A 14,217-nucleotide genomic window follows, 5' to 3' on the forward strand; every position below is an offset into this window, starting at 1 on the left:
GGTTGAAGGAGATTCTGCCAATGTGAAGCAACTGTACATGTGACTACTTGATGAAAATTACAAGCTGGTGTTTGGGGACGGCACATTTACTAAAAATGAAAACTTTGAAGGAAATAATTGTTTCTTCCAGAAAAGAAATGTGGATAATAAAGTTAGTTTGCCCTGCATGAAAGAAGTATTTGGTAGAAAAGTATATTCATTTTCTTTAACTGATGTGCTAATTTTGCATTTTGAAAATATATTTACAGCTGATAGGTGAATGGTAATTAACGCTGAGTTGGGAAGACTCATTCCTTTGGTTATGAACTTTCGGCCAGAGGTCACATGCTGCTTTAGCTGTTGTTTTATTAATCATGTGGAGACATTTATATTGATAATGCATTTGCCTACATTTTTGCTCGTTGCTCTGCCTGAAATGTTTGGGTGATCACTAGCTCTATTGTTAACAGATGTGGTCACTATTGTACAGTTGAAAAATTTGTAAGGAGCAAAATTTGTTAGTAGCTTGTGATGATTGTCCTCGAGCAGAAGTAGTTCTCATTAGAGAATATAGACAATAGCCAAACTTGCTTGATTATTGAACATACCTTCACTGAAAGCGTTTGATCAGATACACTACTCGCCATGGTATTGATGGACTTAAAAAGTTGCAATAAGGACTCCATGAATTCAGCTTCACCTTTATTTTCATAAAGTCTGTAAAAACAAAATTTGAGGGACTATTATCAACATCAAGAAGTAACACTACAGAATAAATAAAATTAACCAGACAAACATCACTGAACAACTGAAATGGCAAAAATGCACGGTTAGCAAAAATTATCTGACTTTATGCCTGAGAAGCACCAGTATTTTTTGTTTGTGTATTGTTTGTACAGGTGACTAAAATATGCTTTGTTTTTAAGCAAGAAATATGTGTCAATGAGGCTATTTCATGGAATCTGGGCATCATAACCAGTCAATTTCTTACTGCCTGCAGCCTATGAACACCTGTGTGGGTATCCGATCATAAAGCGGGTCCAATCTCATAATGCCTTTCAATATCCAATTGTATGGAAATGACATGCAGAACACTGTTGTCCGTTTATACTCAATGATAGTTGGCAATTAGCTCTTAGCATATGCAAGGAGCATTAAAGTTAAATCTCTCTTTCCAGTGTCTGTGGTATATGTGATTAAAGCAGCGAGATTTTCTGTAGTAAAACGTGCTTGAAGGGTGATAAACCTTTTAATTGCTTTTTCCCATGGCCTTATATTAGATTACCATGCAAAAGTCACAGGATTCAGTACACAGCAGTCGTTTATATGTGAGAGCTCAGGGGAATCGGGCATTTTGTTCTCAATGATGAAGCACCAAGATGGCCGACATAGCCAATCAGTCCATTTTGCATGATAGTCAGTAGCTCGCAACTTTCTGTATCCATTAAGGAACATTGATTCTGATCACTTTCCATTAGTTCACAGTCCTTGAGCTTGCAGTTGGTGAACTGCATTAGTTGCATTCAGCAACATCACAGGCTAACTTCCATATCTGGTGGCCTCCATGCTCCTCCGTGCTCTGTATCAGCTCGAGCTGGGTTGGTCTTGGTGGCACTCAAGGGAACACAGCCATCTTTCTAGGACTCCAGCCCCCCCAGCCTCCTAAGCATCTGGATTTTTTTCTTGCAATGAGGTTCAGAGGTCTTAGCATACAAAAGCACCCCTATAATGATTAGCAGCAGAAAAATGATCAGCTCCTTACAGCTAATCTTAATCTGAGGTCAGCCGGGGTGCAAAGTTGCAACCATCGATATATACATGCACTTCTTTCCTTGAGTTTTTGTAGACTGTTTGATGGAATTAAATCAAAACAAAATAACCGGGTAGAAAATAGCAGACTCTGCCTTAATGCCTCTTTTCATAATGCTTTAGGCATTTTTTCTGAGGCTTCCCCTAAAGCTTTCCTAAGGCACGTTGATAAGAAAAGGTTGCTCTCTTCAACTATTTAGCCCTTCAACTAAGTGTAAAGAATTTTAAAATATCAACCAAAATAAAAATTATATCTTTTGATGGGGAAAGTATAATTCAGATTAAGTAAACATGATTTAAGACCGTACCAAAATAAACAAGCACTGAGAAAGCTGATAGTTATTGCCTTTGGGAATTTGCCAATGCTTTTTGCCCATACTCTGCAGCATCGACAACAAAAGCGTCATGATCCGAAACGTGCATAGTACCTATGCGTAATGACAATATTGGTACAGTATTGTACCTTATGCACACAAATGTGTAATTAAGTATGCACGCACGTGTCACCACGGCTACTGATCGGCATGAGCGTTATTTAACTTTTTTATTTACTGATCCAAGATGTAAGGCACCACCTTTTTTGTGTTAAAATTGAGCGGTGCTGCAGCAAACGGTAGCAGCCAGGCGCTCTACCTTTATTTTTTCTAATTATCGTGAAAGGTGAGGTAACAATAAAGGAGCAGGGGGGGGAAGCAACAGAGAGAGGGTACGAGGAGCAACAGGCAAAGGCTCAATAGATGAGGAAAAAATAATTTATTAAAAAAGGGAGCCAAGGTGGAAGAATCAATGGAGAGGATACAGTGAGGAGGGACCAAAACAGAGAGCATGTGGTGCGAGGTGTGTTAAAAATAAAAAAAAAAAAAACTAGAGGTAGACAGAATAACTAGTGGTAGAAGGAGCAAAACGGAGCGCTTAATGACGGTGTCCAGGGACTTGGTGGGTAGAAAGCTGTGCATGAAGGAAAGATCCTGAAAAAACACCTACTCTCATGAAGTGCATAAAAAAAGAACAAAATAATTGCCCAAATGTGAAGAGGAAGGATACTAGTTCGCCATTCAAAATAGTTGTAAAGTAGCATTGCTAAAGGGGAGGGACAAACACAAGAAGAAGAAATCAAGTCATTGAAAAAAGAAGCAAGGAAACGAGGGTGATAATAAAGAAAATGAACAGTAAGAAGTAGACAGGCTCTAAGCGGACTACGTTTTTGGTATGGTCCACAAGAGTCTTTCGTTTTGAGATAACAGCTGTCTGGCAGGAGAAACTTAAAAATACACCTAAATTGATAATTAATGATGATTACAGAGTTGGCATCTTTGACCTCGCACTTTATACAAACACTTTACCTACAGTGAATATGCATACATAAAATTTCCAAAACAAATGTGCCCATTCATTGTCAATCAATGAACATTTCACAACCATTAAGCAGATAGGGGTGGAAGCTATTCATAGTTATTGCTTGTACATCCCCAAACTCAACGGATTGACTATAGTCATTGTGTTGTACACTGAGAATGTCATCCAATTGTTTGCAGGAAGCTGAACATTTCTAACCTCCAACAGCCGTATATGGGTTTGCAGACCCCACTCCAAAAACATATTGGCTCTGCCCTTTAGGGGCAAGCTGAGTATACCCCATCTTTGAGGAGAAGAAGCTAGGGAGAGTCAATATGTGGTCACATTATTCACAAACCCAAAAATCTGTGGTCTGGTATCCATATTGCATCATTCCCAGCCAAACGAATTATTTCTTGCAATAGCAGTATGCAGTAGTGCCAGTACATGCCATGTCGTAGTGTGACTACCTACTACATATTTTCAACTGCAGAATGTTAAGTAAGATAATAATTAAAAGAAATGTGTCTTGTCTTCCGAATGCATACAATTAACTTTTCGGCTGCATGATGTACACCAAAGGACCATGTAAAAAAATGCACAAATATTTTTATGTCCAGGAATGGTGATTATCTCATGAAGAAACTGTAGACTTGTCACAATCCCTTTCTGAGAGGCAAAAAAAGGTCAACAGAACATTTTTACCACATTACGCGCAATCACCTGACAACTTAAAGCGTATAGTAAAGGATGAAAAAGGTGTTTTTCTTGCACTACTGTGCTTTAGACTGGTTTAATTAAAAACATGTAAAACGTTGTAATCGCACTGCATAAGGTTGACCAACGAATCATCGAATGTAATTCATTTAAAATTACATCAATTTCATAAACATTATTAGCCAAAAGCTGCAAAACCCATCAACTGAAATATATCGTGGTATTTCACTGCATTTAGTGCTAAATACTAAACCTGTTATTTCTATCAAAGAGGTCCGAGGACCAAAGTAGCATGCTGTGCGTTTGCAATTAAAAGTACATATATTTATGCGACGTTTAATGTCTTCCCATAAAACATTCCAGCCCTAAAGGTAAACAACGTTTTTTAAGTCAACTTCCTGCACTCGTTACCCTAAGCTCTGAACTTCATATCAAACAAAGCACGACGCCTTTAAAAAAAAAAAAAAAAATCTTTAAAACTTTCTAACAAAAAGTTCATACATCAAAGATCACACTGAAAAGCAGAGGAAAACACAACAAAATAGTTCCACCTTTTATCTTCCTCATCTATGAATATATAAGGGAAATATATTTCCCACCTGATCGAGTGCACAAGGCATTTAGAACATTGCAGATAAGGTTTTGCAAGACCATAAATCAAGTTGAAATATATTGCTTCCAGTCCGTGAAGTAAATACCGCACCGCATAATTATGTCTACATTTTTCTATAGTTCCGAGTGCTCCATATTTCATGGCACTCCTCTCCTTCACTTCAAATTTCTGTACTGGTTATTGTAGATTCAAAGGATAAACTACAGGGCAAAAGTACACCGCGGACACATACCGAGGCTTGCTTTCAATTGTTATTTAAAATATCCTGCACTGTGAGTGTACAGAGTGGGATTCCTCTATCTGCCCCTTTTTCTTTGATAGTGGATTGATGGGAAAATGATTTTTTTTTCTCATAAATTACGTTTATTAGAGACTTGGATTCACACCAACTCTGTTCATTAGGAAGGATGCACACTCTATGACAATTGCACTTATGATTTTAAAGTGTATTTAGCAGACTGCCTGTGAGGAGGGGGACATGGGCTCAATAAGGGCTGTAGTGACTTTCATAAGATACAATACTCTGACTGGGTCTTTTGCCAGGTCAGTCTCAACGATGCTTATGCTGAGGTTGCATTCCACAATTTTCCTTGTGGTACCAGGAAGAAAATCCACTGATGTACATTTTCTTGCAGGATCGGATAGTCAGCAGGGGTGCCACTTTAAAGAGAACTGCCTTGTTTGTGGGTACTTTTGAAATTTTGCTTGAACCAAGGTTGGGCTTGTTTTTTGTAGCTGGCCCTGTTGGTAAACACAATGCCATAAAGGAGGAGCCTGGGTAGTTAAGCACTTGGAGGGTTGTTCAGATGGCTTCACACAGGCCAAGGTGTCGGATTTGTACTGCTGCTGCTGAAGTCTTTGGAGTAGGAAGAGAAGTACCCTTGCATATGTTTGTGCACTCTAGGTGGGATATGACAAAGGAAACAGTAGCCTACACCTTATGAGGAAAACGTAAGCATAGGAAGATGCATCAAAGAATTGGCTTGCTGTTGACAGTGGATCGTATAGCGTAATTCACTTGGGGATGGGTGATTTTCCTCCAAGATTTCCCAGTGGGAGTTTATCATCTTTGTGTGTGATGGATGGTTGAAGGCTGGTAGTTCTCCCATTCACTGTAGGCTCGAGTCTCAGTCTGTGATGAGTTCAGCTTCACATGGATACTCAGCATCCACTGGTTGACAGCTCAGAGGTGGTGGACTCTCCTTGATGTGTGTCATTTCAGCAGATTCTCCATATTTATGATATTCTGAGTGTCACTAATGTAGTTGATGTGAGCTAGGTTAACGGTCTTCATAAGGGCCAGTAGAAGTCGGAGGCAGGCATTGTGAAGGAGAGAGATCAGATCAACAAGCCCTGGGGAATACTAAAGCCAGTGCTGACAGGTGCAGAGGTGAAAGGGGAAGAGAGTTGATGCCCTATCAGGGAGAAAGGAGCGTCCTTAGATGCCTAGTGTCTCTATAATCAGGAACGTGTGCGGCAACTTGTTGCAAAGGTGGCGAACAAATCCAGTAGAAGTGCTGTATCATCTCAATTATTGCTGACATTCAACTGCTGATCCAGTGTGCTGGAGTGGAAACGGGGACTAAAGAACAAGTTACTTACCTTTGGTAACAGCTTATCTAGTAGAGACTGTAGATTCCTTACCTTAGAATTTCCCCAGGCGTCAGACTGGATCCGGAAGATGTTTTGTGAGCAGTATCCCTGCGCACCGGTAGGTGGCATTGATTGGTTTTGCATCTGACGTTGGCGTTGTCTGCACTGGAAATGACATCACAGTACCAAATGGGCACAACCCAGGCACGCGGACATCAGTTACTTTTCAAGTCTTTCCACACCAGAAGCGCAGATCCATGAAGAACACTGACCACTTGTGTGTCAAAACAAGGGCCATGTAAGGGGTCATTCCTGTCCCTAGAAATTCGTTTCCAGAGCGAGGAGGATAGGTGGGTCGGTAAGGAATCAGCAGCTAGATATAGTCTTTACCAGATAAGGCGTTACCAAAGGTAAGTAACTTGTTCATCTGATAGAGACTTCTAGCCGCAGCTTCCTTACCTTGGAACAGATACCCATGCAATACCATCTTCAGAGGAGGGTCTGCGAACCAATTTCAAATGCGAAAGTCCTGCAGGACCGAACAGGCAAAGTGTCCATCACTGCGGACCGGAATATCCAGACAGTAATGTTTCATCAATGTGTACAGGGAAGCCCACGTTGCTGCCTGGCAGATATCCAGGACCAGACCTCCGCAAGCTAATGCAGTGGTGCCCATTTTAGCTCTGGTGGAACGAGCCCGCAAACGTTCAGAAGGTTGCTTCTTGGCTAGTGCGTAGCAGATTTTGATGAAGAGGTCGATCCATCTGAGGATGGTCTGCTTCTGAACAGCCCCACCTTTCTTTGCACCAACTTAGCCCACAAAGAGTTGGTTGCCCACCCAGAACTCTCATGTGTGTCACGGTACAACTACAATGTTCTTTCTGGGTCCAGGTAATGGAGTCCCTCCTCTTCCTTAGAGAGATGCGGAGGAGCATAAAAGGTAGGCAAGGTGATAGATTAGCTTACAAGGAAAGGGGTGACCACTTTTGTTAGAAAGGAGCCCCTTGTGCGAAGCACCTCTTTGTCAGGGTGTCCTGAGAGGTAAGGCAGCTTACATGATAAGGCCTGAAGCTCACTTACTCTGCTGGAAGATGTATTTGCCACAGTGAAGCATGTTTTCAAGGTGAGAAGCCCAAGGGGACAATTGTGTAGAGGCTTGAAAAAAGCACACATCAAAAAAGTGAAAAACAATTAAGGTGCCACTGAGACATAATGAATGGTGAAGGAAGGAAAATATGAGTAAGACCTTTGAGAAACCTATGTATAATAGGGGACTTGAATAAAGGAGGTTGATCAGGCAACCAGAGGAAAGTAGAAGTGTCAGAGAGATGTCCCTCAAGAGTGCCCGGAGTAGAGCCCTGCAGAGCAAGAGAAAGAATGAAAAGTAGAACCTCAGAAAAATGGGCAGAAAGGGTATCAACAGATATTTCTGCACACCATGCCACAAATATTTTCCAAAGGCAGGCGTCTTGGTGGAGGGACCTTGGCTGCTAAAATTACATTACAGACTTCGGGAGGAAGTTCGAAAGCTGTCAACCCCCACGATTGACCTCCACACAAGAAGGCGGGGAGTGGATGGGTTTAGGTGGAGGACCCTCCCCTGCTGCTGCAACAGAAGATCATTCCGATGGGGCAGCCTGATCGGATGATAGACTGCCATGCTCAGAAGCTCGGGAGACCAGATTCTCTGTGCCCAGTTCGGAGCCAAAAGGATGACTTGAGCCCGGTCGTTCTTGATCTTCTTGAGAACTCTGGGTAGCAGTGGTATGGGCGGGAAAGCGTACAGGAGGCTCGAGCTCCACTCGAGATGAAAAGTGACTCCAAGCGAGTGCCGCCTTGCAATCTCCAGCGAGCAAAACTGCTGAAATTGCACATTCTTGGCAGTGGCAAACAGATCTAACCAAGGTTCTCCCCACTGTTGAAAGAGACATTGCACCACCTCCAAATGGAGATGCCATTCATGATCCACTAGGCCTCGCTGGCTGAGTCTGTCCACTCTGGCGTTCAGAGAAGCTGCCAGATGTTCAACCATCAGAGATATGCCCTGACAATCCAGCCATGTGCAGAGATGCAAGGCCTCTTGACAAAGGGTCCATGACCTCGCCCGTCCTGTTTGTTGTAGTACCACATGGAAGTAGTGTTGTTCATGAACACTTCTACCAGCCTTCCCTTGATGGAGGGTGGAATGGCTTTCAATGCCAGAGCTCCAACATGTTGAAGTGGGGTCCGGATTCCGCCTGAGACCAGAGTCCTCTGATCTCCACCTCTCCCAGATGGCCGCCCCATCCCAGGACTGACGCATCTGTCACTAATGTGAGATCTGTGTGGGAAAAGGAGAGGGGTCTGCCTCTGACCCAGTCGCAGTTCGTTAGCCACCACTACAGATCGTTCGCAGTTTCCACCGAGATCTGGACCAGGTCAGATGCTGTGCCCACTGGAACTTCAGGTCCCACTGCAAAGCCCATATATGCCATCTGGCATGTGTCACCAGCAGGATTCAGGAGGCCATGAGACCCAGCAGCGTCAGAGTCACCAAAACTCAGGATAGAAGATGAAAAATCGGTACCATAGCCTGAACTTCCTGGATTTGCTGCTCAGGAGGATAAGCTCGAAAGTGCATTGTGTCCAGAACAGATCTGATGAAAGGAAGCATCTGAGAGGGAGTCAGATGTGACTTTGGCACATTGATAGTGAACCCCAGCAAGTACAGAGGGTTTGCTATAGTCTGGAGGTCGGAGACAACAGCCTGGGGTGAGCCTGCCTTCCATCAGCCAGTCATCGAGGTAGGGGAAGACTGACACCCCTGACCTCCGCAGATAAGCTGCAACCATCACCCCATCACCTTGGTGAACACCTCAGGGGAATCGGTAAGCCCAAAAAGAAGCACGGTGAACAGAAAGCTCTCGTGGCCCACCATAAACCGCACATAGCACCAGTGGGCAGGCAGGACAGAAATATCTTGAGCCCCAAACTTTTTAATCTGTACATGACTCCACTGGCTAAGGTGATCAGAGCCTATGGATTTGATGTCATATCTTACGCAGATGACCCGCAGATCCTGATCACCTTAGGCCCTGACCCTACTGAAACAAAGCAGCGTTTCAAAAATTGTATGTCTCACGTTGACAGGTGGTTGAGATCCAACGACCTTCAATTGAATAGTGGTAAATCAGAGATCATGCTCTTTGGCAAGGCTCTGGAACATTGGGCACACAACTGGTGGCCATCTAATCTAGGCCCCTGCCCAACACCCAAGGAAATGGTTCGTAACCTTGGTTTTTACATGGACAATCAATTGTCCATGAAAAGCCAAATAAATGTCATCGGCACCTGTTTCGGTGTAATGCGCAGTTTGCGGAAGGGTTTCAAATGGATCCCTAGTGAGGCTAGGAAACCATTAATCCAGGGATTAATTATAAACAGAATGGACTACGGAAATTCCCTATTGCTCTCAATAAATGAAAACCTTCTAAACAGGCTCCAAATTTTGCAGAACACCGCTGCTAGGCTAGTCCTAGATCTTCCGCAAAGATCTTCCTTCGCCCCCTGTTTAAGAGCTCTACACTGGCTTCCGGTGAAAAAACGAATTCTTTTTAAAACCCTCTGCTTGACACAAACACATGTACGGAAATGGCCCGAGATACTGGTAAAAAAAACTATGTTGGTATCAGCCACATAGGATGCTCAGATCCAGTAATGATTTACTGCTTACTCCCCTCAGAATCCATACCGCTAGAAAAGGTGGTAGATATTTCTCCTTTCTCGCACCGGCATCCTGTAACAAAATGCCCTCATACTTACTCACCATCCCTGATCATAGCTGCTGTCGCAAGAAGTTGAAGTCATGGCTATTCGACAACTAAGCCAGCATTCTTTCAGAGCCGTCTGCAAGCGCCATGAGACTCTTGGAGTGATTGGTGCGGAATACAAATGTCAATGAGTTGACTGGAGTCCAACGCTACGTTCCAGTCTCCTGGGTCCAGGGCAGACAAGACCTGAGCTAACGGGAGCATTTAGAATTTCTCATTTTGAAAAAGAGATTGAGAGTTCAAAGATCGAGGATAGGATGCAGGCCCTTGTCCTTCTTTGGAACCAGAAAGTAGCAGGAATAATAACCACTGCCTATTTCTGGCCCAGGAACACTCTCTATGGCTCCCTTGGCCAAGAAAGCAGTGAGCTCCTCCTTGCAAAAAACAGACAGATGATCCTCCGCCAGCCGATCGTGAGATGGTGGCATGGGGAGGGGTACTGTTGAAGAGGAGGGAGTAACCCTTTGGACAATCTGCAAAACCCACCTGTGTGATGTTGTGGACTGCCAGCGGGGCAGGTGATGGCAAATCCTGCTGCCAACTAAGTGCCCATGTTGGTAAAGTGGCAGACTATGAGGATTTGGGGGCAGTTGCAGCAGGGGTGTGGCGGACTGATCAGACTGCTGGCCACCTGACCCGCGAGGGCTGTCGGTGCCACAACCTCTGCCAAGCTGGGGAGCCTGCCCGATGCGGTTGCTTCAGCTGGAATTGGCACTGCTGGAAGCCCCTTCCGTAGCCGCGAAAGGTGGTTTGGGGTGAACGTGAGGCCGCAGAAAGATTTAAAAGTACCTGACCGTAGCAGTAGAATCCTTAAAGTGCTTGAGCGTCGAATCTTCCTTCTGTCCCAAGAGACGGGTGCCATCAAAGGGCATGTCCATGAGGGAAGCCTGGACATCCCCCAAGAAGCCAGTCACTCTCAGCCAGGCATGTTGCCTAAGGGCCACTGTTGTGGAAACTGCTCTGCCCAGCAAGTCGGTTGTGTCAAGTCCACAACGAATCGTGAACTTTGCCGCATCTCTCCCTTCGGTGACAGCTTGGGAGAGTACAACCAGGGCCTCCTCCGGGACCTGTGACAGCACTTGTGGAACCGTATCACACGTAGTGTAGTAATAATGGCCCAAAAGGCATGTGGTGGTCATGGACTGCAAAGCCAGGCTGGGGGAAGAAAAAATCTTCGCAGATGAGTCCAGCCTTTTGGATTTCTTAGCTGGGAGAGCGGTAGGGGAAATGCCTTGGGATGTGGAGGCTTGGACCACCAAGCTCTCAGGGGTAGGGTGTTTAGTGAGGAAGTTTGAGTTCCCAGGTGTAAGTTTTAGTTCCCAGGTGGGGGGCGATAGCGGCGGTCAATCGTCCTATTCACAGGAGCCCCTGTGCTGGATTTGGACCAGGTACCCAAAACGGCATCGGTGAAAGTGTCACTGAACGGGAGTAAGGGTTCTGACGTGAAGACTCCCGGTTGCAGCACCTCTGTCAAGAGATTAGTCTTGACTGCCACTGTGGGCGACTTAATGTCAAGAACCTCACGTTCCCTTTGTGTAGGATGCTCCCTCCTCCATATCCATGTTAGGGGGAGAAAGTAGGCCAGCATCTGGAGAAGTATCCAGGCTACTGGCCTCACCCAAGTCCTCACATCAGTCCACATTCTGTTCATCATATGGCTGGTTTTCTAAAGAGTCCAGTGATTGCTGTCTGTCTTCCTCAAGGCCTAGCTGATGAAAATAAGGCTCAGGCTCTGATCTAGGAGGTTGGGCTCCCATCAACATTGAAATCAGGTCTCTTCTGACACCGCAGGGCCCCAAGGCACATTATCTGGGTCGGACCACCCGAAATTGAGGCGCAGGGCCTCATAGCTGTTAACTGGGCAGGAGTCACTCCAGCCTTCGGAACTTCGAGAAGGTGCGGAGTTCTGTTAAATGAGGTCTAGAGTACCAAGGCTCCCTCGTCTAGTCAGCCAACGGATGAGGAGAAGTTGAAGAATGCTTTGACGCCTTACCCTTCTTCCTATGTTACCACCTGAATGTCCTGACCACTTTGAGGGAAAACAAAAATGACTTTAGGCTCCGTGAATGATCCCGGTATCTTCTCCTTGACCGGGATCTTTACCACCGCATATGCTGGGCTCCTAGCAGATTCAGGAATTGCTCCCTCAAAGCCTTTGGAGCCATGGCAATCGGAGCACGCCTAGGTGTTATAGTTGCGCTTCAAACACCAAAGGCAAACAAGGTGCGGGTCTGTCGCCAACATTGGCCTGTGACAGGCCCCACAAGGCTTAAAACCCAACTTTCGCAAGGACATTCTCAACACACCAGGAGGTAAACTTCAAAAGAAGTCAATAAAATGTCAAACAATTTTCCTGTCAAATAGTGACAGAGGGGTAGCTCTTCTCCGGATCAGCGCTGACCGGTGTGGAAAGAAAAGTACCAATGTCAGCACGCCTTGCTGGCACCTATATGGGTAATGTGACATAATTTTGGCACGGACGACACAGACGATAGACACACAGCCGATTGACGCCACCTACTGGCATGCAAGGCGACTGCTCACACATTTTTTTCCAGATCCAGTCTGATGCCTGGGGAACTTCTAAGGTAAGGAATCTGCGGCTAGAAGTATCTATCAGATAGTCACGAGCTAACTCCTGCCGCTTGCTTCTGATGCAATGGCTCTTTGCAATTGTTTTAGCGAAGATGAGGGAAGAACATCACACAAATTAATAATCACAATAATTCAGTCAATAATGAGTTTAGGTATGAGCTAAAAGATTTTATTAATACATTTTTAATAGATCATCTTTATTTCAAATCACACGTGCAATTCAGATGAATCTAAATAGTCAACATATGACAGAAATAGAAAATCAATATTGGCTAATCAAATTATATAATAAATTCATTACAGTGCATTCCATAAAGGAAAGAATCCACATTCTAAGAATTAGGTGGAGTTAGTCAGAACCCATAAAGAATTCTAGCCCGAGAGAGAGAGAGAGAAAAGCATAAAGCTTTAGCATTTAAATCAGTTCAAAAAGATCCAATTATCAAAGCAGAACTTCCCATAAAAAGAGGTTCAAGAAGCTCAGTAGAGTCTCAAAGCAATGTGACAAAGTCTGGGTAAATGGAAAAGAGCAGTAAACTACTCTAAGAACACGCACTATTATAGACATCACATTTCACGTAGCTTTTGCAACATGTTACTCTTCTCATTTCCCATCAGCTAATCAGCGTCCGATGTTCTCATGGGAACAGGATCCCGCCTCATTTTCTCACATGAATACAATAGTCTCCAGACAGAAATGTTACATTTGCAACTAAATTATTAAAATTATGTGCCCAAAAGGAGTTTGCCTCATTCAGGCCTATTTCCCACATTTTCTCTGCATATTTAACCTTCTAACTTCAAGTTTTTAAACAATAGTCTAAGGAGAAGTCAAAACATCTGCATTAACGAAAAAGTAAACATTTTGCAGAACCACGACTGATTGGGAAAAACAAGTGGGTCAGAAAGTCAATTTAATGTTTTAAATTCTGCATTTCAATGTATGAACTCTTCATTAAGCTAAAAAAAATATTTATGTGTATTTGTCTTTGTATGCTATAGAAACATTTTGCGGAAATACTTGAAACTATACAAGTAACTTAGTAATTATTAGGAAGAACATGGTTTTGGAGAGGTCAAGAATCAAACATTTTATTTTTATTGCTCAAGTCATTGGGGGCTAAATAGGATAGCTTACATTAGTTTTGTCAAAACTTGCCTGTTAATTCTGCACATTTTATTTTAACCAGTGTTGTTTTCTTGTTCATACTAAAATCTTTTTCTTAAGTGCCTCTGCCTTCTTTAGAAGCACATTCATTGGTCAAAGACCTGCTTGTCTTCAATAACTTGTTCCGCAACAAGCAATTGAAATTTGCCAGCTGGCTGGGTCTGCTAGGGCTAGGTTATTTTTATGTAATATTTTTTCAATGTATGAGACCTTGTGGAAGGAACGGTGGGAAAGTGTGTGAAGTTACAGAATTGTTGTGCAGTAGTCTTGCCAGGATGGGGGAGATGTAGAAAGCAGGACATTTTTGAAGAGTTTTGACAGGCAAGGTTCCAAATGGAAGAAAGGGTCTGATGTCTGCATGTACAATTCATATCATTAGTGGTCTGAGTAGGCTGATTGTTGGGAGCTTTGTTCAGGAGATGTTGTTATAGGGTCATTGATTGCAATATACATTTTTCTGCACTAGAATGCTTGGGACAAACGGATCTTAGTGACACTGCATCCCCGCTGTAGAGCAAAGGCACCAGCCTTAGGAATGATTTTAATGAAATTCCTGGAGGAGTCATATTTTCCTTGACCCCGCAAGCGTGAGGTCAGTA

The 14,217-nt window shown here is 43.7% G+C and overlaps 1 protein-coding gene across 2 annotated transcripts in view; it reads right to left on the minus strand.

The window, feature by feature from the left end:
• Positions 1 to 14,217, minus strand: part of DOCK1 (dedicator of cytokinesis 1) — a 1,163,810-nt gene that overhangs the window by 854,728 nt on the left and 294,865 nt on the right. For both annotated transcript variants that reach the window (XM_085606236.1, XM_085606235.1), the window contains exon 23: positions 588 to 696. In XM_085606236.1, the coding sequence (XP_085462362.1) occupies positions 588 to 696 (109 nt within the window). The remainder of the gene's footprint in view (positions 1 to 587; positions 697 to 14,217) is intronic.

This window comes from Triturus cristatus, chromosome 1_2 (genome assembly GCF_964204655.1).
Source record: "Triturus cristatus chromosome 1_2, aTriCri1.1, whole genome shotgun sequence".
Lineage (NCBI taxonomy): Eukaryota > Metazoa > Chordata > Amphibia > Caudata > Salamandridae > Triturus > Triturus cristatus.